Source organism: Eretmochelys imbricata, chromosome 4, assembly GCF_965152235.1.
Source record: "Eretmochelys imbricata isolate rEreImb1 chromosome 4, rEreImb1.hap1, whole genome shotgun sequence".
Classification (NCBI taxonomy): Eukaryota; Metazoa; Chordata; order Testudines; family Cheloniidae; genus Eretmochelys; species Eretmochelys imbricata.
Window position 1 is genome coordinate 102,262,206 of NC_135575.1, and position 27,488 is coordinate 102,289,693.

The 27,488-nt window shown below is 41.3% G+C and overlaps 2 protein-coding genes across 2 annotated transcripts in view; one reads left to right on the top strand and one right to left on the bottom strand.

The window, feature by feature from the left end:
- RELL1 (RELT like 1) overlaps positions 1–24,472 on the top strand; it is a 146,262-nt gene extending 121,790 nt beyond the window's left edge. The window contains exon 7 of the mRNA XM_077815766.1: positions 24,153–24,472. The gene's annotated coding sequence lies outside the window, so the exon portion shown is untranslated. The remainder of the gene's footprint in view (positions 1–24,152) is intronic.
- NWD2 (NACHT and WD repeat domain containing 2) overlaps positions 12,230–27,488 on the bottom strand; it is a 125,765-nt gene continuing 110,506 nt past the window's right edge. Inside the window, exons 4-7 of the mRNA XM_077815753.1 lie at positions 20,353–20,556; positions 17,981–18,125; positions 17,070–17,659; positions 12,230–16,165 (exon numbers count right to left, since the gene is read on the bottom strand). Coding sequence (XP_077671879.1) covers positions 12,230–16,165; positions 17,070–17,659; positions 17,981–18,125; positions 20,353–20,556 — 4,875 coding nt within the window. The remainder of the gene's footprint in view (positions 16,166–17,069; positions 17,660–17,980; positions 18,126–20,352; positions 20,557–27,488) is intronic.

Consider the following 27,488-nt stretch of genomic DNA (forward strand, 5'->3'; position numbering starts at 1 on the left):
CGGACTTTGTCATTGGCCCCCTGCTCTGTGAACCTCTCTAGCCACCCCCTACATGTCCCATGAACAATATCCAGCCTGTCCACCTCTGAACTGTGCCCGGAGAACATCTGTACATGCTCATGCTTTGTACCATCCACTTCCTCTCCCTCATGACCCACCCTGACACCAAGTGGCAGGACCTGCGCCACCTGAGGAGGCCAAGGAAACTTAGTGGGCCTGTGTGTACTCCACACTGGTTCCATGGCCCACCGGAGATATCAGTTGGCAGCTCCTTCATGGAGCCGTGAGCATGAGCATGTACCTGCACAGTTCACAACTTCCCTGACTCCTGTCCCTTTTGCAGTGAGAGAGACACCCTGGCACACGTCTATGTAGGGTGTATATGGTTGCCACCCATATTCTGGCTTTTCCAGAACCACTTACTGAGGTTCTGGCTGTACTTTTTAAAGTCCTGGGACCTCCTTGTCAGCCTCCTCCTGGTGCTGGCCAAGATGGCCATCCATCACACCAAGAGTAGGGAGCTGGACGGGCAGGTACTCTGTGACTGGGGCCTATTTTTGTTCCCTTGTTCACAGAATTATAGGACTGGAAGGAACATCGAGAGGTCAACTAGTCCAGTCCCTTGTGCTCAAGACAGGAATATGTATTCTCTAGACCATCCCTGACAGCTATTTAGTTACATCTCTGTGCAGAGTTCCTCTGGGCAGTGTCCACTGACTCCTGGGATGCTTTAGAAGAGCACTGGGTTCTCTGCTCAGGTGTTCCCTTCCGATTCCTGGATTTTCTACCTTTGACCTCCCTCTCAATCCTCTTTTCTCCTTTGTTGTTCCCTGTAATCAACTGGAGCCTGGACTTAGTGGTTTCACCCTTTAGTTGAAGGGGAGGGCCTTTAATTTTGAGTGGGCCTAGACCCTCCCGTTTCCATTACTTCAAATTGTACACACTGTCCATCTTCTATAATAAATGATACAGACAACAGCCTTCTTCACTGCACAGCCCTGATTCATCCTTACAGCAGTTCCATCTTGTGCACTTTATGAGGCTGGGGTTCTGAGGACATCATAGTATGTGATTCTGTAATTAAACATTGCATCGTAATACACAGGATAATGGGACAGAATTAAGGTTGCTCAGGCAAACTTTATTCTGGCACTTCTTAACTTTTGAGCGCTTAACTTTGCAATCTTAATGGTGTTCTTTTAACATAATTGTTTTGTGTATAATTTCCTAGGTTTTTACAAAAGCAAACTGAAAAAAACCCCAAACACATTCCATTATGTGGCATCATATGGACACTCCCACCCACTGTTCATCGGCAGGTTTGGAACCTTTAGCTTCATGACACAGGCCTCTGCCACTTAACCGAACAGAATAATCGAGAGCAGTGATAGATTGACATCCTGTAGTCCAGCATTTGAGGGGGATGAGACATTTTGCTGCTGGGATTCACAGATATTTGCTAATGGCAGAGGAATGGTGAGTCTCAGGAACCTTGGGTTCCATTCCAGGCTCTAGAGCGGAGTGTCCTCTAGTGAGCACAGATTCTTCTGCCCCATTCTCCCCAACCTTGACCTCTTTTGCTTCTCCCTTCCAACTTGTACTTGTCCCAGTCCTGTCTCTGCCCCACCCTGGCTCCTCATCCCAGTCTCATTCTCTTCATCTAGCCAGGCCCAGTGTCCACTCCTCAGGCTTCTTATCTCAGTCCCATTCTTGTTGCCCAGCAAATCCTAGGTTTGCTCCTCTGCACTGCCCATACCAGTCTTCCCCCATTTCCAGTCCCAGTCTCCTTGTCTAGCCAGTCACTGGTTCCCCCTCCTGACTCCTTATCGAATCTGTCTCTCTCCTTCTTCCTGTCCTCCAGTTGTCCCAGGTTTCCCATCCCCAATGGCTCTCAGTCCCAGTCTTCCCCCACTGGGTTCCGCATCCAATTTTAGTGTGACCTCTTCCCAGCTCCTTGTCCCAATCTCTTTGCTCAGCCAGTGTCAGTTCTCTCCTTTGCATCCTGTCTTGCATCAGATCTGCCTCCCCACTCTTCCCCATTACCCCATCCACTGGTTCTCAGTTCCAGTCTCTTTGCCTAGCCAATCCCAATCTTCCCCCAGCTACTAGCTTTATGGCCCCACTCCCATTTCTCTTCACGGCTCCCAGTCCTAGTCTCCTCCCTCATCCCATCTCCCAGTGCCAGTTTTCCTCCTCCCCCTTGCTTAGCTTCCAGTCCCAATCTCCCCCACAGGCTCCTTGTCCCAATTGATTCCCCTCCCCCCAGCAGGTCTGGCTTTGTTAAATTGGGGAAAACAAGTTATTTTGCCCTAACCTCTTTCTCAGAAACAGCTGAACCATTTTGGCTGAAATTTTCCAAAAAAGATCAGCCTGAGGCGGACACCTGATGTGGAATATTTCAGCTCAAACAGTTAAAGTGTGGCAAAGTTACAAACAATTGAAAACAGTTTTATAATAGGTTTCAGAGTACCAGCCGTGTTAGTCTGTATTAGCAAAAAGAAAAGGAGTACTTGTGGCACCTTAGAGACTAACCAATTTATTTGAGTATAAGCTTTCGTGAGCTACAGCTCACTTCATCGGATGCATACTGTGGAAAATACAGAAGATGTTTTTATACACACAAACCATGAAAAAATGGGTGTTTATCACTACAAAAGGTTTTCTCTCCCCCCACCCTACTCTCCTGCTGGTAATAGCTTATCTAAAGTGATCACTCTCCTTACAATGTGTATGATAATCAAGGTGGGCCATTTCCAGCACAAATCCAGGGTTTAACAAGAACGTCTGAGAAACAGTGCGGGGGGAGGGGGGAAAGGAATAAACAAGGGGAAATAGGTTACTTTTTATAATGACTCAACCATTCCCAGTCTCTGTTCAAGCCTAAGTTAATTGTATCCAATTTGCAAATTAATTCCAATTCAGCAGTCTCTTGTTGGAGTCTGTTTTATAATAGGAAGTGTCGGGCAACCTTAATAATAGTTGGCACTATTAGCCCCTCCTAAAATATATAGACAAAAATGGACTTCCACACATCATCATCTTCTGGGATGTTGCATTTTAATCTGTGCCATAATGCACCTAGAATGATCATTGAGGCCTCAGTCCTGGAAACTTTCACATATACACATCGCTCTAAGCCTGTGAGAAGTTCCATTACAGTGAGTAGGACTTTAAAGTGAAGCATGTACTGAAATGTTTGTAGGATCAGGGCCTTGGCATGTAAGCCACTTGAGCAGAGACCTACTACTTTTTGTCGGTGTTGAAATAATATCGGTACGAGCATGTGGAAGGTCATGACAGTGGGATCGGGGCAGAGCTCCTGTACGCAGTTCAGGATTGAGGCCTTTGCTTTTAGGTGAAATCAGCACCAAGCTGACAGTCCTGGGTAGTAAAGGTCTCTGTTTCATCACAGCACAGATACTGCGTAGCAGCAGCAGGGGAAGCTTCCTGCCATTGTTCCTAATAAGATGGCTCAAAACTTTACCTGGAGGGCTCATAACCAAAGGGTTAGTCTCTATGTGCTCTATATTGAGAGGTTGGACTTTGTGATTTAGAAACACCTAGCCTGAGACCTTCAGTTCATTTCACATGGCCACTAACCTGCAGTCAAATGGCAATGAATGACTTTCAGTGACTACCACAGTGACCACATTTAAAAGGTTTCAGAGTAGCAGCCGTGTTAGTCCGTATTCGCAAAAAGAAGAGGAGTACTTGTGGCACCTTAGAGACTAACCAATTTATTTGAGCATAAGCTTTTGTGAGCTACAGCTCACTTCATCGGATGCGTTCGCATCCGATGAAGTGAGCTGTAGCTCACGAAAGCTTATGCTCAAATAAATTGGTTAGTCTCTAAGTGCCACAAGTACTCCTTTTCTTTTCACATTTAAAAGGTAATCTAAAGGTGAGAAGCTCTGTATCCCATTACCTCTTTCTTTAGCCACTCAGTACTTTAGAAAGTAGCATTCCAATAATCTTGAGTACATTCCACAGTGGATTATAACAACTTTAAAGTGGGTCATATTTGCAGTCTAAATACTTGACAGTGATTGTTGATAAAGGAATCCTTCATTAGAACTATCCAGAGGGCCTTGCACACATTTTGGTTTGATTACCTGCAAAATGGTGTATCAAAAATCAAGCTGGCATTGCTCAATACAGGGACCAGAAAAGTATATCAACAAAAGGCCCTTTCAGAATGCTGCCCTTTCTCTCTCCTAACACGCGACCTGAATAATTGCTGAACAGGCTTTATTCAGAATTTTAATAACTTGAGTTATTTATTATTTGCATTATGGTAATGCCCAACGGCCCCAGTGAGAATTGCAGTCCCTTTGTGTTGTGTGTTGCACAAACACTAGATGTCATGATCCCTACTCCAAAGATCTTACAAATCTAATTTAAGATAACGGTTAAGATTCTGTGCTTTAAGCCAGCTTTGTGCCCTTGTTATTTTGGAAGCAGTTCACAGTGTATATTAGTGCAGGGGTGCGCCAATTTACAACAGCCTCCTGAGGGCTGCCTGTAGGTTGGTCTGCAGTTTGGAGCAGCCTAGAGTCCCCATAGCAAGTCCCCCCAATATGTCCTCTGCACGGGGGCTTGGGAAAGAGGGCAGCATAGGGCCTTACGCCGGTGCTTAATATGTGCCATGCTTGCCAGGGCTGAGCCCCAGCATCTCTAGGCTTGGCAATTCGTAGCCCTGGCACCTCTGGGCTCGCTGCATCAGTTATGGATGTAAAAAAATTACTTGATCCCCGGCACCTCTTTCATTACAAAGGAAGCACTGCCCTATATTGTGACTGTACTAGGGGAATGAGGGTGCAGAGGTCTTACACTGAAGGCATTTCAAACTTGTGCTTTCATACGCTGGAGTAATTTTCTGCAAACTGGTTTGCCATGTCTTTCAGTGCTGTGATAGGGAGGGCCATTGGTCCCAATTAGCAAAGGATTCACTGTTCATTACAAGCTACCCCTGTCTCAGTCCTGATAGACTCACTACACCTAATACACTGCTTTCATGGTATTTATCCATAAAGGGTAGCATGTGAGGGTCCACTGAAAGCCTGTAACCTGTTGATATTCATAAACATTGTAATGTGTGTGTATGGGTAATATTTAAGGAATATTGTGACTATGCTGAAAATTATGCCATTATGGTCTTGGAATGAAATTTGGTCACCAGGGAATCATGTCTTGGCAATGGCCCATTCAGATGGGAGGGAGTTTTCACCCCTCTCTTGCTAGCTGATTATTTCATTTATTGCTCAATTGCACCCTTGCACCAACTCAGAAAAGTCAATGGGAAAACCATCAAACTACAAACATGAAAAACACTTGGCAGTGAACAGGAATGATCTGAGAACTTTGGGGTGAGAAACTACTGTATTAGATAGGAAAGGTAACTCTTAATAAGTTTAGGCCGTAGTTCACATTTTATGATTTTATTTGACATGTAACCATTTGTTTCCATCACTCATCACTCACTCACTTCTATTTAAAGCTCAATTTTTTTCTTAAATTTTCTTTTGTTTTACCATAATTACTATAAGTGCTGTGTGTTACACAGGGATGGTGATTTAAGGTAAAACTGGTAAATGGGAGTACACCATTCCTTTGGGAACAAAGGATCTGGGATTTTTGTGGGTATCCAGTGATGCGGGGCTAGTTCTCACAGGGGATACTTTGAAAGGATTCGGGGGCTGGTGTACATATGTATTTTACCTGTAGGGCAAAGGCAGAGCCAGGCCCGCCGACAGGGGAAGGGGGATGCAAAGGGGTGAATTGCCCAGAGGTCTGGCAATTTAAAAGGGCCTGGGCGGATGAGATACATACGTATTTTTTAAATAATAATTAAGATAAAAAGAAATCTGGTTTCCTGCTGCCGCGGCTGTGTCCAGAGCGCCGTCCCTCGTTGTGACAGTTTGCCGTAGCTCTGCTGCACCCTGCTGGTCTGGCAATCCGGCAGAGCGTCAGCAAGAGCCGCCTGGGAACTGTGGAGCTTGCTGCCTCCTCTGGCTGCTCGGGAGCTGCTGTGCCGGCCTTCTGGCTGTACGTCTGAGGACAAGGAGACTTTAAAGAGGAACAAGCTCCCTCTGCGCTATCAGATTTCCTCCCCCCGGGCCGCAGCTCTGCCCCAGACACAAGCCAGCAAGTTCAGCCACCCAATCGAGTCTCTCTAAGTTTGCTGAGAGGCAGCTGGGGCTAGCTCCCCCTTCGCTGCTGCTAGCACTGGCTGACGGGATGCTGTCGCAAGCGCAGGATGAGGGGTCACCTCCACCACTCAGCCAGGGAACAAGGCGCTGGTTTCCCTCTGCCTTTGCCCCCGGCCACCTCCCCCGGTCGATGTGGCGCGCCATACCTGCCGTCTCATTGCTCTGGGTGTCAACGTCCCACAGCACGAGCAGCACAAGCTTTGTATTATATGTTTGAACTTTGTTGGTCATATTCAGTTACATCTTGTATATCAGTTTTTTCCTTGTCTTTCGATTACACATGAATCATGATTAGGTGTCTAATTAGCATACTTGATACTTTAGGTGTGTTCTTACTTTGTTCTTCTTTAAATGTTTTTTATATATTCCATAATATATTTAATTTAAATATATAATTCAAAATAAATTCTACATCTTATATTTAGGTTCACAATTTGTTTAACACTGGTGCTGTAACTGGAAAAAAAAGTTAACTTGATCAAGTAAGGCCACAACTTATGCACAGTGGGTTCAAATGTGCTATCTATCAATAGGATAAAAAGTAGTGTTGTAAACCTCAGCCTTCCCTTTCGAGGGGGGCCATTAACTGTTCTTCCCTGAGACCCGGAATTGCTGTCGGCGGGCCTGGGCAGAGCTGGTGTAGCCCAGAGGAGACTGCTTGAGGAGCTGACAGGCTGGTTGTGCTAGGGAGCTGACACCCAGCTGGGCACAGGCATGACTCGGTCGTGCTGGAGGCAGTGGTAACAAGTTTCAGAGTAACAGCCGTGTTAGTCTGTATTCACAAGAGGAAAAGGAGTACTTGTGGCACCTTAGAGACTTACCAATTTATTTGAGCATAAGCTTTAGTGAGCTACAGCTCACTTCATCGGATGCATACTGTGAAAGTATAGAAGATCTTTTTATACACACAAAGCATGAAAAAATGGTTGTTTACCACTACAAAAGGTTTTCTCTCCCCCCACCCCACTCTCCTGCTGGTAATAGCTTATCTAAAGTGATCACTCTCCTTACAATGTGTATGATAATCAAGTTGGGCCATTTCTAGCACAAATCCAGGTTTTCTCCCTCCCCCCCCACACAAACCCACTCTCCTGTTGGTAATAGCTTATCTAAAGTGTGTATGATAATCAAGGTGGGCCATTTCCAGCACAAATCCAGGGTTTAACAAGAACGTCTGGGGGGGGGGGGGTAGGAAAAAACAAGGGGAAATAGGTTACCTTGCATAATGACTTAGCCACTCCCAGTCTCTATTCAAGCCTAAGTTAATTGTATCCAATTTGCAAATGAATTCCAATTCAACAGTCTCTCGCTGGAGTCTGGTTTTGAAGTTTTTTTTATTGTAATATCGCAACTTTCATGTCTGTAATCGCGTGACCAGAGAGATTGAAGTGTTCTCCGACTGGTTTATGAATGTTATAATTCTTGACATCGGATTTGTGTCCATTTATTCTTTTACGTAGAGACTGTCCAGTTTGACCAATGTACATGGCAGAGGGGCATTGCTGGCACATGATGACATATATCACATTGGTGGATGTGCAGGTAACAAGGTGACTCACTGCCATGGGTGCCCTGAGAAGTGTCACAAATGTATGGTCAGGAAAAGTTATCTGAAAGTGTTGAGGAATACTAAGGTATTTCTTCTCATTGGAGATTCAGTTATATAACCTTTTGATTTCATGTTGCCTTTGTTACTGAAGGCTTTCACAGAGAATGGCTGAGAGGAAAATGGTTGCTATTCAGTGTTCTCTTTGGATATGTCTACACTACAGCGTAAGCCCAGGGTTCAAACTCAAAACCTAATTCCCTTCTATCTACACACATATCGTGCTAACTCTGGGCTCAGAGCACAAGGTCCCAGGACCCCATGGGGGTGAACGCCAAGCCTGAGTCACACGGGGACCTAGGATTCAAGCCCTATTGCTTTGTAGGTTAGACGCAGCCCCATGGACCTGTGGTTTGGAAGTTTACTAAAAGTAACCCACAATGCCACGGGCTGACTTTCTTTGTCCTCTGGACAATTAAGTTTGGTGGACAGTCAGGTTTTTCCACGCTGCACTAACAAAGGGCTAGACTGGCCACATTTTGGAAGGGTGCTAGGAAGTCTGGGGTATAGGTGTTTGGAATCATGCCCACATAATGCAGTGTAGATGCTGCAGACCCAGGTTGGGACTCAAGGTTCAAAAATTCCTAACCTAGGACTTCAAATGAGTTTAAACCAGGGGTAAGCAACCTCTGGCACACATGCCGAAGGCAGCACGCGAGCTGATTTTCAGTGGCACTCACATTGCCCGTGTCCTGGCCACCGGTCTGGGGGGGCTCTGCATTTTAATTTAATTTTAAATGAAGCTTCTTAAGCATTTAAAAAACCTTATTTACTTTACATACAACAATAGTTTAGTTATATATTATAGACTTATAGAAAGAGACCTTCTAAAAACTTTAAAATGTATTACTGGCACACGAAACCTTAAATTAGAGTGAATAAATGAATGCTCGGCAAACCACTTCTGAAAGGTTGCTGACCCCTGGTTTAAACCCTCAAGCCCTAGGTTAACAAACCCAGTGTCTGCTAACTCAAGTTCTGCTAACTCTGAGCTTACATTGCAGTGTAGACATACTCTCTGTGCCTGACCTCAGGCCTAGCTTTGTCCACCAAAGACGACTCCACCTTCACACTTCAGCTTAATTCCCCTTTTAAAATTTAGATGAGAGACTCCTCCTGAGCAGACTTATCAAGCCATTCAGTTTGGGAGAAGCAGATAGTTTGTTCTGGAGATGTAATTTGTACTACCAATGATAAAGTGAATTGTTGCATTCTCTCCTGAAGAGTCAGCAACAAATCTGGAAGCTGTAGGCCTCTACCAAGCTTCTGTGGGCCAAGGCTCAAGGTTGGCTCCTGAACTGAGCAGAACTGGGTCAGTTTAAAATCTTGATATCTCTTTGTTGTTTTTTAAACATCCATGTTCTGCAGGCTGGGTTAAGTTCTATTATTAACTCAGTTTTCTGGTGTCACTGTATTTTTCTAATTAGCAGGTCACAGATATTGAGAGAATGCTTCTAGTTATTCACCAATCCGAGGAAAAAAGTAGTTTAGCGAGCTCAGCAAATGTTTGGTATGTTACAGGTTCATAGGCAAATCAACTGTTTTGTTTCATTTTGTACAGTTGAATTTAGATATTTAATTTTTATTTAGTTTGAGTATGGGCCAGTAGTTTCAGTACTCCTTGTGCCGGAGAATCTCCCATAAAAGTCAATGGGAAATGCTCTTGTGCAAGGAGTACTGTACTGGGCTCTGTGAAATCAATGGAGCTGCAAGCACTCAATACCTCTCAGGTACTTGCCATTTGTCAGAATGAAATTCATCCCCATGCAGAGTGCCAGTGTAAAACCTGTGCATCACTTATATTGTGTGCAGGAGTGGGCAAACTATGACCCACGGGTCGGATCCGGCCCACCAGCCATTTTAAGGCGGCCTTCGAACTTCCATTAGGGAGTGGGGTCTGGGGCTTGGCCCGCAGGCCCCGGTGCTCCAGCTGGGGCACAGGGTCAGGGGCCGCTCCACACATCTTCTGGAAGCCACAGCATGGCCCCGCTTCGGTGCTCCAGCCAGAGAGCTGGTCCCCCTCCAGCTCCTATGCAGTCCAGTGGCCCCCTCCAGTGCTCCAGTGGGAGCTGCAGGGGTGGTGCCTGCAGATGGGGCAGCGAGCAGAGCCGCCTGGCTGCGCCTCCATGTAGGAGCCTGAGAAAGGACATGCCACTGCTTCTGGGAGCTGCTTGAGGTAAGTGCCGCCCAGAGCCTGCACCCCTGAGTGTCTCCCCACACCGCAGCCCTGATCCCCCTCCCGCCCTCTGAACCTCTTTGCCCATGGCACCCTCTTACACCCCAAACTCCTCATCACCAGCCCCACCCCAGAGCCCGCACCCCCAGCTGGAGGCCTCACACCCCCCCTCACTCCCCAGCCTGGAGCCCCCTCCTGCACCCTGAACTCATTTCTGGCCTCACCCTGGAGCCTGCACTCCCCACCAGAACCTTCCCCTCCCCGAACCCCAATCCCAATTTGTGAGCATTCATGGCTCGCCATACAATTTCTATTCCCAGATGTGGCCCTCGGGCGAAAGAGTTTGCCCACCCTGATCTTGTGGCCTTAAAATAATGCTTAGGTTCTATTGGAGCTTTGTTGATTCACACCAGCTGAGGATCTGGCCCTAAAAATTTAGTCCCCTTTCAGAAATTTCTTTACAAATTAAAACCACACACATAGAAGTCTGTTTACTTAGTTTATTCATACAAACAATGATTACACAAGACTGTATATTGTTTGAAGACTGCAATAGATTTCTAATTTAACAACTCTGTAACAAAATTTAACTAAATTTAACATTTATGAAAATATAACTCTCTGATTGGGTAATTCTTCCCAACAATACAAAGTTTTACATAAAAACATTCAATATGATCTATTAAGTTGCAAACAAGTTAGGAAAAGTCATTCAAGTCACTTGATATACTATATTGGCTTTTACATAGAACATTCACACACTACGTTAAACCCTAGGTTGGCATTCGTTTCTTGGAAATTTAGTGGCATGGAGTTCTAACTTCCCCAAAAGAAAAATGTGGTTTGTTTAAATTCTTTTAAAAGTTTGCCAAGGACATGCCATGTTTAAGATAAGTAAAGAGTGGGATGGGGGGACCTTTTCACCCTTTAGATACAGATAGCTACTTCTTTTAGTTAGGTAAAACTGTTTTTTAAAAAATAGTTGACAATATTTCACAATTTCTGTCTTGAAACTGATAAAACTGTATAAAAGGCTCAGAACAGTCGTAAAGCAAGAAGTGAAACATAAAGGAGCATACATACAGTATGTAAACCATTACCAATTGGAACAGTAAAGAACCTTTGGACAGCCTTTAGATTTTATGGAATATTTCAACACATATACAGGTATATTCTGTTAGTCCCAGAGTATTTGGTCATCTGATCTGTGTTGAACACAGGAAAGAATAGGAATGGTAGTAATAAGGCAAACGCTATCAAGAATAATACATGGCATGTCTGAAAGCTTTCTATTAAGATCACTGTAGGGACTTAAGAGATATTCCAAACTTTTATACAACAGAGAGAAGTGAACAGGTGTTTGACTGTTTATCTGTTAATGCCCTTTCTCTTTGAAAAAGTATTTGTTTTATCCAGTACTAATATGCACTGTAAAAGAGACAGAAAAACAATACAATTTCAGTGTTAAACTTCTTCTTTTATGACCTAGGTAATAACTAGTTTTTATCATTTTTATCAGACTATAGAAAAATCCTTGCATGCAATGTTTGTAACTTTCAGTACTTTCATTTAGATGAAGACTGATTTATTACCTCACATGTAGATGTGTTTGGTGTTGATTGGCTTCTACCCCTTTCAACCCAAATGTTAATCCCAATTTTTTTTAAAAAAAGGTAGCTATTTCTTTAAATGATGGAATGCATCAAGTGTTCCAGGTTGGCAGGTGACATCTTGTCATTGCACCATCAAGCGGAAAAACACGTTTGCAAGTGGGTATAAACTCAGGGTAACAGTTGGCCTAGCTTTGTCCACAACGAGGCTATCTGGATTATAAAAGGGTGTCTTGCCTCTTATCCAACAATAAATTGAGTTTTGTCTCTAGCTAAAACTCTGGCAACCCCCAAATAAGATTTTCTAATTCCTGTAATGGTATAACAATTGTAATAGTATTGCTAGAAATTGTCAGTCAAGGCCCTGGATCTAACCTTGGACTAAACCTTGTATTCCAAAATTTTAAAAACCCTGCCGCCCATTGGATAAATGTTTTTCACATTTGGTTGATTTTTTTTTGCTTATTTTTGTTCACATAAATGTAAGAATATTTGTTGAGAAAAACAGCATTCCTGCCCTCAGCTGTTCTTCATCTTTCAAGAAATGCACTGGTACTTACTTTTGAATCAGAAGACTAGCCTATGCACAAGTATTATGTATTCAGGAAAACTAAGTCCATGTTTCTAATCAGTTATCAGCAGCAAAATTGTGTCCTCTGCAATCTATGGCTGCGCACACTTTGTCATAACAGTAGTTATGTTTTTTGGGTGTTGTTGTTTCGCTTGTCTCAGGGTCTGTCACTGTGATGGGGCTATCTCTTGCAAACACCTCAGTAGACTCTCTCCAAATGCAGTCTGCATTCACCTTGAAGCTATAATTGTGACACTTTGGCCTAATCACTTGTGTTGCATTACTGAAAATTTGACGGCTGTTTGAAGTAGCAATTTTAATTTTCAGTGCTGCATCTACTCGATCCACTACAGTGTAAGTACCTATACTTCCATCATCAAAGCCAACAATAATATTCAAATGCCTCTGTGAGAGAGAAAGAAAGGTTGGAGTTTTGTAAAGGGAACAAGCACCAATGTTTTTACCATCAGCCAGTCTCATTACAATTAAGCTAGAGATGGCACCATTGTCGTCATCCTCTTCATTACGAAAACAGATGTACACAAGATAGCGGCCATCACGGGACAGCCTCTGTCGCCAGATAATGCCAGGGGCATGAACCACACGGAGTTTGCCGCTGTGTAAATCAAGCACATTGATGTTCTCATCACCACGGGATAGAATTCCTAGCTTCCCATTGGGGGATATTTCAAAGTCTTCTAAATCTTTTAAGAAATTACTAGGCAGTTGTACACGCCTGCAGATTACTTCCTCTGTCAGACTCCAGATGTTCACTGTTTCAGTGGATGTTATAAACACTACAATATCTGGGCAGTCTGGGATCAATTTAATATTAACAATGGTTGCACCATCATCGCAGCAAAATTTCTTGGTTATACTTCCTGTCCAGAGACTTACTGCCAACACTTTATTCTTTGTCATTCCAACTACAAATGTATTAGCAGTGGTTATAAAAGCATTCTGTAAGGCAACTAAAATATTGCAAACTCTGTGTCCCGTGGCCAGTCGCCAAACTCTGGAGGCATTTTGTTCACAGAGCGAGACGACAAACTGATCGTTGTGTGTAATCATCAGCTGAGATATCCTTTGTCCATTAATGCGGAAGATATTTTCGCCGGTAATGGTGTGCCATACATATTGGCTACATTTGTCATCTGATGTAATCATTATTTCTCCAGAAGAGGTCAGCACACAGTTTTCAACAATACCTTCATGCTTGAACACAGCTTCAATGAATCCAGTGCTGAAGTTCCACTTATGTACAGATTCTGATCCATCCAGTGTATAAATTAATTCACCTCTGGTTGGCAACACCAGTCTTTGGATGGGTTTGCCAGATTTGTCAATATTGGACATAGCAGTTATGATATCTATATCCCAGATAGAAAGGACACCACTGGTGGATAAGGATAGCAGCATGTTATGGTGACTGGGTTTAATTAGTCTGACTATGGTTCCTGAGATTTCCTGTAAGCTTGCCATACACTGTCCTGTATCTCTCCTCCAAACAAAAATAGCTGAGGTATTTTCCATAGAAGCAATTATACAGTCACCGTTTTTGGATAACACAGCAGATATAAAGCGCTCATTGTGTTTTGCTCTGAACTTTTCAGTCACTTTCCACATGCCAGTGTCGAGAAGTTCTATACTGAGTGCCTTACAAATTAAAATTGCACTTTGGTCTTCAGAAAGTTCAATGCTGACAACTTCGCTGTCTTCTTTCCTACAATCAAAGTCATCTGTCAGTTGGGGATTTGTGATTTCCTCAGTGTTCCAAACTGAAAGGCCACCCTCATTGTCCACCATCACCATTTCTTGAGCAGTGTCCAGAACAAGAAGATATTTCACAAATCCACCTGAAAATTCAGAGGTCACGGTGGACAGTTTCTCTCCACTTCCTAAGTGAAATATAGTGGTGGTGTTAAGGTACTGTCCGCAGAATGCATAGACTCCATCTGGAGAACACTGTACACAAGTCACTTCATACCAGCAGTGGAAGTGATAAAGAGGCCACCCATAAAGCAGATCTATTATAGTAACATCTTTGCTGGCTTCCAGCCAAGCAAGTGCATGATTAATGGACAGTGTAAATCCATTTATAAAATTTGAGCTTCCCCCAATTCCACAATGTTTTGATCCCTTAATTTCTACTTCAGACAAAAGACAGGAATTTTGATTATCGTAAATCAAAAGTGTGTTCTTTGTTGTAGCCACTACAAGATATTTTTCATCATTCGTAAGTTTGATCCCTAAGATAACAGATTGAGCTGTTGTAATTTGCCTTAATAGCTGGTGAGTCTCTGCATCCCAAGTACTGATGGAGCCATTTTCCAGAGCAGCAATGACTGTATTTGGATTAAAAGTAGGCAGGATCTCCGTGACCTGCATACAACTGGATGACAAGGGTAGTCGCTCGGGGCTGTAAGTCACATCCATGGAGGAGTGCAAAGGAACGATAGAGCAGTATTTGGGTCCATCTCTGTCACATTCTAAGAGAAGGTGTCTCAATTTAGGCAATGAGCTGACAACTGGAAGGAGCCTCTGTTGCAATTCAGCAGAGAGTGAACCTGGATATTTTGTTACTTTGAACTTTATACTGCGAAGGGTACTTGCCAGAAATTTCAGCTCCTTTTCTTGTGAATAGTTATAAGCCAGTTCTATGTCAGAAAGTGCTTTGTCAAACTGTCCTATTTTAATCATTGTGTACAGCCAGCTGAAGTTCATAATGACACCATACAGCAGATCGTCTGATCTTCCACATCTTGTCAAGTGATACAAAAGTTCTGTCATTTTCCTGTGATTGACAAAAAAGATGTCAGGCTCTAATGGATTACACTGAAAGACCCACGGCTGATCAGGTGCTTGCCTGTCAAAAGAGGTGAGATCCATACAGTGCTTCTCCTCATCATTCATGCTTCTACTGTTATTGTCAAGGCACCCATTCAAATACTGATCTTGGCTGTAAAAAGATTTCCTTCTTCCACCTGACCAAACACCGAGGAAGTACTCTGCCATGATTGTATGCATTTCATGTACATCTTCCTCACTGTGGAGATACAGTTTCTGGGCAATAAGCTGCAGGTGCCTATTTGCCCACACTAGAAGTGTTACATTTTTCACTTGCCGCTCTATCAAGTATCCCTTTAAGCCCTCCTTAAGCCTTGCAATGTATATGTACGGTACCCTCAATGGGTTACATTGCCTGACACTATCATTTAGCTCATACATAACACTGTTGTCAAGAGCTAAAATATCTTCCAATTCCATTTCACTCAGGCCAGATTTGGACATTGTGATGTAGCCCAGTGCTCTCGACAACAGCTTTAGCCCACACTTGTTTTCTAATGACCAAAATAACTGCTCGATGCTTTCATGAACAGTGACACAAAGGGAGGACTCATCAACATCTTTGTGAGATCTCCAGTTCCTAACCTCTCTGAAGGTTAAGTTTACAAACATAGGCAGTGTGCACTTTGAAAAAGCTTCATTGACATAAATTTGTTGCCCTGATGTTACTTTTCTTTTAACACGCAACAGCTGATGTTTCAGTACTTGGCTGCACATCTTTCTGTCTCTTGAAATCAACTCAATGTAGTTGTCCTCTTCATGAATAAGGCACCTCAGTTTTTGCAGGATCCCATGTTTGTTCGGCAGTGTTGACATGATTATCCGTACTGAACGGGGAAGGTGAATGGGGAGCCACCATAGTTTCCTAGCATCATCGTTATCTGAAAGCTGCTCTAGGGCATCAAATATTATAACCAGTGGTCTGTGAAATGAAGACTCATTCAACAGATTTATAAACAAGTCCCGAAGATCATGAATCTTTTTAGGGTAACTTTGTACTAGGCAACGGTAATTAATTGCTAATTGTTCACAAATACTTTGAAGCAGATTCTTAAGATCTGTACTCATTTCTGTGGATCCCAAAAATCTTATAACTACCACAGGGTCAGATTCTGGTCCCATCTCTTCCTGCAGCCAAGTATAAGCCTATAATGTAGAAGCATAATTTAGTTAATGTCTAAATTAACAGAGCCAAGTGAAGCACAATAACAGAGCACATAATTGTTTTACTTATGGTTTTATAAACAGCATTAATTTGTTGGAAAACATAAGTTTATTTTTGAAGTGTTCCTGTCCGAGTGGAAATGTTCTAAATAGTAGGGTTATAGAAAGTGTTAATATTATACATCACGAATGAAATATTAGATTATATGTCATCTTTAACTCAAGCAATACTGCCAGAGCACTCAGTAATACAGCAGTGGAGCTGCGGTTTTCAGTGGAGACAAGTTCACAGACATATGAAATGTGCTCCTCACACTTCACCATGATAATCTAGTTAATGATTGGACAGGCATATGTGAACTAAACGACTTCTGAAATTTTGAAATAAACACAAATCATGGAACTTCTGAAGCAATTCAAGAGGATCTGAAACAAATTAGCACGTCTTGGAAACGTGCTTTACTTGTAAGACTGATACCATATAATCATTAAATGGTGTCACAACTTTATAACACCAGGGAACAGGAAGGGAGGGACTAATGATGTTACAATGGTGTATTTGTAAAGTTGTTTATTTCACAAATAAATTAATTCTTACGAGTGATCTAGGAATTGGATGAAATATTTGCATTTCCTTAGAAAGCTCTACTAACAATTATGTTTTGGCTGGAAATATGATATGGAGATGTGGCTACTAGGATGTACAGTGCCTCTTTCCTGAATAGATATCCAGTAATGTGCAGAAGACTGGATTTATTGTCTGTATCAAAGACTAATCTTAGATCTGTTGATACCACAATAAGGAAAATGGGAATTAATCTGGTCTACATTTACTGCCTCTATTAAGATTAGCATATTATAAAATATATTGGTTTTTATTTTTTACCTTCTTTGCCACTTCAGCTAATAAAAGGGTTTTTCCAGTGCATGGTCCTCCATATATGATAAGAGGGTTAATATGTCCTGTTTTGCTGTGCAGAGTGTATTTATGAACTATGTTTAGTGCCTCACACCTGTACTCATAGAAAGAGGAGTACGTTTTACATAATGAAGAGTGTTGAAGGACTTCATCATAAAGCAAGTCTGTCTCAGTGTCAAAATTCTGTTGTACTGTTGCCTGAATTATATCAATCATGTCTTCGTAGAACTGTTTACCAAGTCCTTCAATGTAGTGGTTCTCTACTTCTTGTGAATAACCAAGTTTCATGTCACAATGAGTAACAGAAGTGTACACTCTCAGATTAGATGCTGCAACAATAGTAGGAATAAATTCATCTCGGAGTTTGATCAATTTATCATGGGCTTCTGGATCCCGAAGAACTTTCCCACCTATATGAATTACATCCATGTATTTTCCCATCTCTGGAATTTTAACAAAACGTTCAATGTTGGCAATTTTCCGAATGTAACAGACACACTTCTTCAGGAAAGCTGGTGTTTGTTTTCCCAAGGCAAAATCAAACTCATCTTCAACAGCTGGAGGGAATAAAACAGAAAATAGGAAAATTGTTAGCTTCCTTCAAAACAAACAGAGGAAAAAAATCTCTGTTCCCTCTAGATGAACAAGCAAACAAAAAATACTGTATGCAAAATGTATCAGGTGCAGTTTTATTTAGTACTAGCTATAATACAGGACTCAGCCTCAAGCATGTATAAATTTACTTTTCTCCTCTTTTAAATTATGTGTGAGAAATGACAATCAAAAATATACTTTGATAATTGTGGAAATATTGCTAGGCTAGATTATGAATGGGTGCATAGATATAGAATATTTTGTGTACGTATTCTGAACTTTACCAGAGGAAAGATATCTCTTTGCTTGGCTGTGTTTCATTTTTCCTTTTTCGTGCAGCAACTTCACAGCAGTCTTAAAAATCTTCTTAATCTCTTCTGATATGTCCTTCCATTTGTTCTCATTTGTAGAATTTGAAGATGATTCCATCTTTTAAAAATATTCATAGTTAAACAGTAGCTGTAACATCAGTTTCTACAACTTCAGAAAGCAAAGGATTAATATTTAAGGTAATGATATACACAAGAAAGGAGAATACAGTTAATAATATAATGCATACATTTTAAAAAAAACCTCCAGTATATTCACTCTTAACCTTTTATATTGGACAGATCATAATTTTACATTATAAGTTGTACTGAATATAAAACATAAGACTTCCTGAAATAGTGCACAGAACTAAAATGTGAACAACATTATTCAGGGGGTAAATAATAATAACCAGTAAAATATGAAGAGAAAGTGGGTTTTTGGGTCAGGCCTGGAGTACTATTATTAGGGAATAATAATATTTTTAGATTAACTTTCATCCTTGGATCTCAAAGCTGAAAATTAGGCACACGGAATTTCAAATTAAGCACCCCAAATTAGGTGTCACTTTTGAAAATATTGGATTTTATTTGATGGTACTTCAGTTCTTCCTTTGCAGAATGGTGATCATAATCTGACTTGCCTCAAAGGGGTGATGTTAGGCTAAATTCATTCATCTTTGTAAAGTGCATTGAGATATCTGGAGGAAAGTTCCTGTGGGCCAGATTGTAACCAGGAGAGAGAGCAGCCCATTGGCAGTTAGGCAGGAAGTGGGTGGAGCCTTGGCTTTCCTTCTAAGCCCTGCATTCCAGCTAGCGCAGCTGAGCTGGTGCAGAGAGGGGAGTAAACTGTACCAGGAAAGAGCTGGCACATTTTACTTCCCCCTATGGAGCAAGCAGGAAGCAGAGACCAAATTGTGGCTCTGTGAGTCACAGTTTTGTCCCTGCTCTGCTCCTGGGGCAGTACAGCTAAGCACAGCCCCTTTACTCATGTCAGATTTTAAGATTACAGGCTAGCCCTATTTAAGTACAAAGTAATTTTATTATTATTATTTCTGATTTAGTGCTAGATTGTCAATTTGCAGTCTAGTCCAGAGTATGGGGACAGCACCTCGTTGTGCTGCCTCAGGGAATCACAATCTTTCACAAAGCCCTTCCTGTAGAAAATTCAGAGTTGCAGATCATTTTATATTCCGTCTGTTACTTCTGTTTTGTTTACTGGGTGTAAAACTGCACTAGTGTTGATAGATGAACCTTTTCTGCTTAACCCTTGTGGGACAGTAGCTTGGGGAAATCTATAAAATGTTAATAAACAAAAATACAAAAAAACCTTCAAGATCTATTTAAAGGGCTATTTTGGGCTTTGGGGGGGACGTTATGTAAATTGTTGTTCCCCCCCAGTGATAAATATTTCAGACTCTGCTGCACTACGTTTTCTTGAACTCTTTTAAGTCCTTACTGCTCAAACATTTTTTTACGCAACAGAGGAGGTTATTGCATTTTGTAACATGGTAAATGCATGCTATATAGTGGTTTAATTTCCTTTTGTAGTGTAATTACAGTCGGTATGCACTAAAATAAAGTGACATTTTGATATTGCTTTGGGATATAGCTCTACCTTAAAGGGTTTATTCTCTTCTTGGAGGGCCAAATTCTGTCCTTGGATATAAATCGGCTCTTGCTATATGAGGGTAAAATTGGGCCCTGCATCGTGCATAGCTACGGTCAAACAAAGTTATGTGCACATATAGGAGGTGAGACTAAATGGGACTGTTCAAAAATATTTTACTAAGAAACTTTTTTTAATATGAACCCCAATTCAGGGTAGTCCTTGAGTGTGTGCTTAATTTTAATCATTTGCTTAGCTTAAAGCACGTGCTTAAGTGTTTTGCTGATTTGGGGCCCTGGGGAGAAATTCCCATTTGCCGTGTAAGTCCTATTCATGGACTTTTAATGAGAGCCCCATGCGAGGGCTGAGAGAGAGTCTTCCCCACTCCAACAAGCAGGATGGATAGAGGCACCTATGCAGTCATTCCTCAATTGCTGCAGAAGGCTCATGAGCTGTAACAGTGCTTGCAGCCCACTATCATTGCCCTATAAAGGCGACAGCTGTGAGCAGTGGACCATTCTTAGACCCAGCAGCCTTGGCCCATCACTCCCCATGGTGTCCCACACTTCCTCCTTCTGGACCATCACAGAGCCAACCTCTGCAGTGTGGAAAGAGTTCATAGACTATGGAGGTTCATTTCATTATGACCCCTAAATTGTTTTCAAATGATGCTGGTGAATTCCATCCACTGTGACCAATCTATGTAGGTTTTTTTATTAAGGACATGAAGGTAATTTACCGTATTATGATTGTTCTTCAGCATTTCAGATTTTGGTCTGAGGTAATATGCTGGTGGCACCGCATTTTCATCTCTACAGTACCACTCTTCCAAAATCCTTGTCTCTAGCTTTGCCTCCACAGCAGCATCTAGGATCATTTCAAATTCCGATGATTCAACTTCTCCAGGTATTCGGATGGTCCCATATTTTTCTCCCAACAGGCCCTGTGTATTTACAACAAAGTATGGGTTTAGTGTCCCTTTCCAGTGATGCTAAGACCCTAGTCAGGATATGGCTAAATACTTTCATAAGAATCAACATGGCATTAACAACAGTTCTATCACTTTGAAGTTAAGAGGAAAGTAAATAAATATAGTTAGGCTTTGTAGAATTGGATTTTTATTTTTTATACTTTCGATGGCTAATATCAATGTTTATTTTAAAGTATTTTTTCCAATTTTTACCTATTTAAATTTTCATAGTTCTGTGGAATTATAGGGGTGTCAGGCAATAATTATTTAATGAAATAGACATTAAGATTCAAAAGTTAAAGCTTTATAACCATTAAAACACAATCTATCAGTCTCACGTCAACACATACAAAGTAAGTATCTGAGTTCTTCAGTAGCATTTTTCTTTCTTTGCCTCTCTGTAAATTACTATTATCTATGGAAATACTTTTTCATCAGTTTGAGTGTGTACGGTGAAATCAATGGCTACAGACATTTACTGATAAAAATCAAATCCTTCCGAGCCTAAATATAGCAGAAGATGAATTCTTACTAGGACTATTGTATTGAACTGCAGTTTGGTTAAAAGGGCTTAGATATTTAGTATCTTTCTTAATAATTAATGCTAACAGAAAAACCGATGAAGTGAGCTGTAGCTCACGAAAGCTTATGCTCAAATAAATTGGTTAGTCTCTAAGGTGCCACAAGTACTCCTTTTCTTTTTTCTAAGGATCAGGGACACTGAAATTCTGCAAATGAAAACAAATACTCAAAATATATTTTATTAGGGAACCAACTATATATTCATATGATATGATGGCACAGAACATAGGTTGCCATGAAAATCCTGTGTGGCAGTGAGAATGAAAACTCCTCTGTTTGTATTAGGTAGAAAAGAAGCACCAGGTTTTTCAGCATAAGCGGTTACTAGCCACGTTGCTCTTTGAGTACTCCAGGTGTTCAAAGTGGTGAAGAGCTGAACTCTAAGCTGTACTAATCTTTTCCTTTTACAGCCAGCTCTGTGCCACTACAGCGATCATGCCAGGGCTGGATATGCCAGCTTTATGGCCAGAATCTGCCAATGGCAGTGTGGGAGAAAGCAGCTGAGCTGCACTGCACTGGGGAATCTGGCTCCTAACCTCTCTTAGAAACGATGATATGTTGTTATCTAAAAACATAAAAATCTAAAGTTTTCAAACACTTTGGCTGAGTCAGTCATTATAGACATGTATTTTTAAGGTAACTTTCTTCCCGTTTTTATGAGCATGGTCATCCTTAATGTTGTTCATAAAGCGTGCAGATCTGGATCATGGCTTCCTTGACTTCTGTGTCTTCCTCTTATTTTCTGCAGTTGAATGTATGTTTTCATTTTGATGAAAAGTCACATGGCATATTCAGCCTGATAACCATAAAGCCATATTTTTATAATATTAGTAACAGCAACGAATACCCAGATTACAATTGAAGAAACACAAGCTGCTTCACTGCCTTGAGAACTCTCATTAGCAGAAAATGCTGAAGATATTTATCCAAATAGTTACCTGGTGAATGAACGAATGAAAAAATAAGAAAAGAAAGAGGAAAAACTGGTCAAAACTAACTTAAATACTCAGGTGCACCCATTTTCTGTATTAAGAGAAGAATTGTTCAGAATCTCAGAGCTGAGACTGTGGTACCTCAGGAGTTAAATTCTGTTCCAGGGGTTATAATGGGGTTATAACTCTTTTAGCTAATATATTCCTGGAGGTAGCACCTCACCAGTATTCTACAGAATGAGCATTGGTCGTATAATCATATAGGAGATACAGCTCCAGATAGAGATTTTCAAATCTGCAGCTAGCTGAGATTAATTTTGGACACTATGGGTTGCTAGTAAATATTAATATTTTATTATTCTTTCGATATTAACCTCATGATTTCTTGGCCAAATATCCTAAAATCTTTTCTTTGTTAGCCAAAAGTGATGGTTAAATTCTTACGTGAAGGAGTTTTTGTTTTGGACAAATGAATGTCTTTGTCCTAGCAGGCCTGTACTGAGTTATACACTCTGTACTCTGAACTTCAGCTGACTCTTGTGTGTTGTCAGTAAGCTTTAACTGGACCGTAGCATATTGTTAGATAATGGATTGTGTGTCCTTCAACTCTGGACTCTTAGGGAAATGTGTCCACATGTCCTATAAAGGAACTGCTTGGAACTGGTACGGGGCAGGTTTTTCCTGTGATTATTAAAATAATAATCTGTCGAAAGATGCTTTTAGTTTATCAGGATTTAGTCTAGCAGATTATTTCTTTCATAATGACTTAGTTACAGATATCTTTTTCAATTAATAAAATAATGGATGGTTGAACAGATGTTTTAGCCTATCAATTGTGTGAACCAGATACCATGAAAAAAAGTCCCTGGCCAATAGGTAATTTTGTTTGTCTCTTTTCTGTAAACTCATGTAGTATATAAAGAGATGACTGTAGTTATGGATGCATATTGTAGTGGACAAAATGACTGTAACTGATAAGGGATGCTTATAAATGCTCTGTAACTAATAAAATTAGTAATTGACAAAATGGACAAGGAACATGTGGTATAGCAGATGTGTTCTTTAATCAATGTATCAGCAAAACATTTAATGCATGGATTAATGGCTAAGCATTAAGAGCTAATTGTGGTCACAAGTGGTCCCAGTAGTGATAAGTTAGTTAGAAATATCATTGGCTTTTTGATTCAAAATAAGATCAAGCATGAGAGAGGATTTTTCTTTGTTCTGAACAGTATCTAATGGGTCAGTCTGAGGTAGTTAGTCAGAAGTGAACTGAAGTAAAGCTGCCATCGCCTCTCCAGTTACAGAGAGTTGGTATGTTTGTTTTCTTTCTGTTTTCTGTATAATGCTGTATTAAGGACTGATTGATTGACTGTCATACTTAAACAAGCCTTCAGTGGAGTTAATTATTTGACACCATATCTTAGTAAATCCAAACACAACAGGGTGAAATCCAGGCCCACTGAAGTCAGTAGGAGTTTTGCCATTGACTTCAGTGAGGCCAGGATTTTACCCTGTATACTAAGTTTCATTTATCTTCTTTTAGTGGTTAGTTTATGTAGATAAAGATTTTGAGGTAAATACAAAGAGGTTAAAGAGAGGGAATAAATTAATGGGAGGGAAACAGACAGAATTTGATATGGCTCTCATTTAAGGAATCCTTATGCAGATACTTCCTTAGAAATGCACATGTATACAGTTGTGACCCCCCAGTGCCAACTAGTAGAGGGCACAGGGGAGCACACAGGTTCTCCAGGGATCCCTGGGGTTGGATATCTGCATAATATTTCACCAATATGCATGTGAGGTGTCTACCTGTATGGATGATATTTAAGGAATGATATATCTGTATGGAAAATTATGTTCTTAAGGTCTTGGAGTTAAGGTAGATTACCAGGAGGTGACAATGTTCCTTTCAGGCAGGTGATGACAGACACCTATCTCCCTGTTCAGCCATTTGTGTATTGTATGCCTCCAGTCACTGTATGCCTATTTGCGTACTGAATCACAGGCAAAAGAAGAGATTGCTTATTCTGTGGATTTTCTCGCTTGCAGATTTTTCAAACAGTGGACGGTGGAGGTGTCCTGTTTATGAATAAAGACAAAGGATTTTTCTGGTATATCTTGGAGTGCCAAGTGACACAATGAGTCCTTCACTGAAAAGGCAAGCTGACAAGCCTGCTTGTCTCATGAAAGGAGGGTCATAGCCGACCTGACTGTAAAGTGCTGTGAGGATTTTGGGTGACCAATACTCTGTGAGAGTATCTTGTTAATTCAGCCTAGGGTCCAGAAAGCATGTTATGATTTTATTTTTTGTTACCATTTTTTTCCAATACTTACACTTGCTACTATTTGAATCTCTATGCTTTGTTAAATAAACTTATACTTGATTCCACTATAAACATATGTAGGTGCTGTGTGTTAAGTTGAGCGGTGATCTGAGGTGGAACTGATAAGCTGGGCTGCACTTGCTTCTTTAGAAGTAATGAATCTGTGACTTCTGAGTATCCAGCGGACCAGGGGCTGGGCATTCCAGGGGGACACTTGGAGGGCTCGAGGGTTGGGGTGTGCCAATAGCTAGCCTGTAGAGTAACAGTGAGGCCTAGAGGGGAGTGCTTGTGCTGCCTGTGGCCGGAGGAGTTGGGGAGCAGACCCATGGCAGGCACAGAGAAGACTTTCTTCCACTAAGGGCAGGTACCTTAAAATCATCAGCCTTGGTTTTGTAGAAAGCTGGTTGGAGAAATCAGTCTTGCTCAGTCAGAAGAGTCAAATAATCATCCTTCTGATGAAATGAGAATGTTTTGATTATATAAATTTCTCTAGTTTGTGATCATTTCTAATTTGCAGTTTTCCCTAAAAAGATCCACATCTCTTCCCACAATGGGGTAAACACGTTGCAAAGTTTAGACGTTCATTCTCCTAATCTACTTTTTAGAATCCTAGGTTTTCTGTAGTTCTGCAGCTGCACAGTGTGATGTTCCCCTCTGGTGTTATCTGGACGGGTGATCTGCTAGGTCACTCCAATCCTCGACTCTGGGAGCCAGCCTTACCCTGCTCTGCTTTGAGAACCCCCACTCCTGGGCTCTGGCATGTAAGCTGCTCCTTGGATTGTGCAACCAAATGACATTAGCCAATATCTCCAGTCCCAGACACAACCCTAGAAACCTCCATCCTGCAGTATCCAGTTATGTCTGCTGGATGCTGCAAGCTTATATGAGTTCATCAATTTAACAAAGAAGTTGATATGTACCAGGCTTGTTATCCCAAGGGGAGTCTCTGACACACTTCAAACCAAACACACTATTACTATAACATTACTGTAACAACAATTACTATAACATCTCTATAACAACAATGCTCAGTGCATCATGAGCCTTCCGAAGACATCTGACATGACAAACTTTGAATTGGATACCACACAATCATTTTACAAGGATGTGCCCCCGAGGTACAGAGCATCACACACAGATTAAGCAGGAAATAATAACCCTTCCTCTTCTGCTGCTGCTGCTTCAGGAAAAAATAACTTTTTCTCTGTCAGACTGAAATTGAGCCTTGTGCAGATGGCCAATACAAAGCTTATGCATTATTCCAGTCCAGTGTAGGTCATACATAGGCCTTGTGAATTTCACCCTCTGCAGAACTCCACTGTATGGATTTTGCAGTTACTTTTTATGTCGATTATTAAATGAAATTACCAACGCTGTACTTTTTCTGTATTTGAGCCCCGTAAATTCAATGAGGAGTTTTGCCTGAGCAAAGATGGTAGAACTGGCCTTTCATTAGCAATACTAAAATATCTAAGTATCTGCTGCATTTTTATGTTATATTTAAGGCTGTAAGAAAATCACAGGCCATGATTTTGTTGCAGAAACTGGAACCTTTAACACACATTGCCTCTTTTCATAGTTGCCGCAAATTTGAGTGAGTAGCATTGTGACCTGGGGCACTGGGTCGCAGTGTCACTCAAATTTGTGTTTATCATGGTTTTTATTTTGGTTTTTTAAACAGTTTTTTTATAGTACTTGAACCGACCGCAGCAAAATCACAACTATAGCAAGATGTGGCTGCAACTTCTGAACCAAAAACCATAACTTTCATACAGCCTTATATGCAGATTACTGCAGCTGACTTAATTAATTCAAGTTATTCTTAAGGAGTCTTTCCTAATGGAATCTGTACACTTCGCTTTTCTCTGGTACAGTCTGTATTGTTATGTCTCCACAGTACTGGAAGTAATAAAAAAAATTAAGCAGTCTTTTAAGACGAGGAGGCAGGTTCTTTATTCTATATCTTATCTAAAACTATCATTGCAATGGACATTACCCAAACAGTCATGCATCACTAGATCTTCATTCTGAGTAGTGGAGCAAAGCACAAATAGAACACTGATCTGGGTGTGGATAGGCTATAGAAGACTCTTAGCAATGGCTTTTTAATAAAGTTGAGGCATACACAGATTTTATTTAAAAGCTTTTTAATTATTTTTAACTGAACACTAATACAGTAGAGGGGACACATGTATTGCTGCCTGTCGTTACTCTGTGGATGGCATTGTCAGTACCTACTTACGTGACTGATGTCACTTGAAAAAACAGCCACAGGAGAGAAGGAATAGTATTTGCCCATCAAAATGTACATACAAAAGAACATCCCCCATCTGTTATGGGGATAGAGACCAGTCAGTAAAATGAGCATATACAAGAACAGAAAGTTGTGCCACTCTGCGTGAAGTCAAGCTTTCTTTGTAGAAACATTTCCCTACCCCTTGCATTAGCTGAATAATGGAGAAGCTTTAAAAATTAGTCTGAAAAGAGAATATGCATTCTGTCCAGAGAGAAATGCAATGAACCATGAAAGTAGCAGCAGTCGGGGTGGGGCTGAGAAGGAAAGAGAAATCTGAGTGAACTTACAGCATGGTGAAAATCTGCAGCCCAGGACAACAGGGCTGGCTTTGTTGATACTCTGTATTTAGGATAACCTGGAGCCAACAGCTATAGGGCAACAACAAAAGTGAACACCACACTGTGTGAGGAGACTATGTGCGAATGAACATTCCATCACTTAGAAGGAGGTGGCTGAGGGTGGAAGGGAAGCTACTTAAGGGTAAATCCATATAGGTACCCCATTTCCATTAGAAAGTTTTCCCAAGGTCTTCTCAAGGAAATGGAGGAATAGGAGCCAGCTGCAGTGCACATTGCAGAGCTAGGCTCCTCTATTCTTCTCCTCACTATAGTACAGACTGTTTTGAAAAGGGAGGGCAGATTGCTTTCTAAAAAGGGAATCCTCTGTGGAATTCTGGGTTCCTTTGTGGTCCAGGCACACTGAAAAAAACTGGCAGAACTGGATTACTGTTAGAGATGGCACCATTTTAAAGTGTGGGAATGGGAG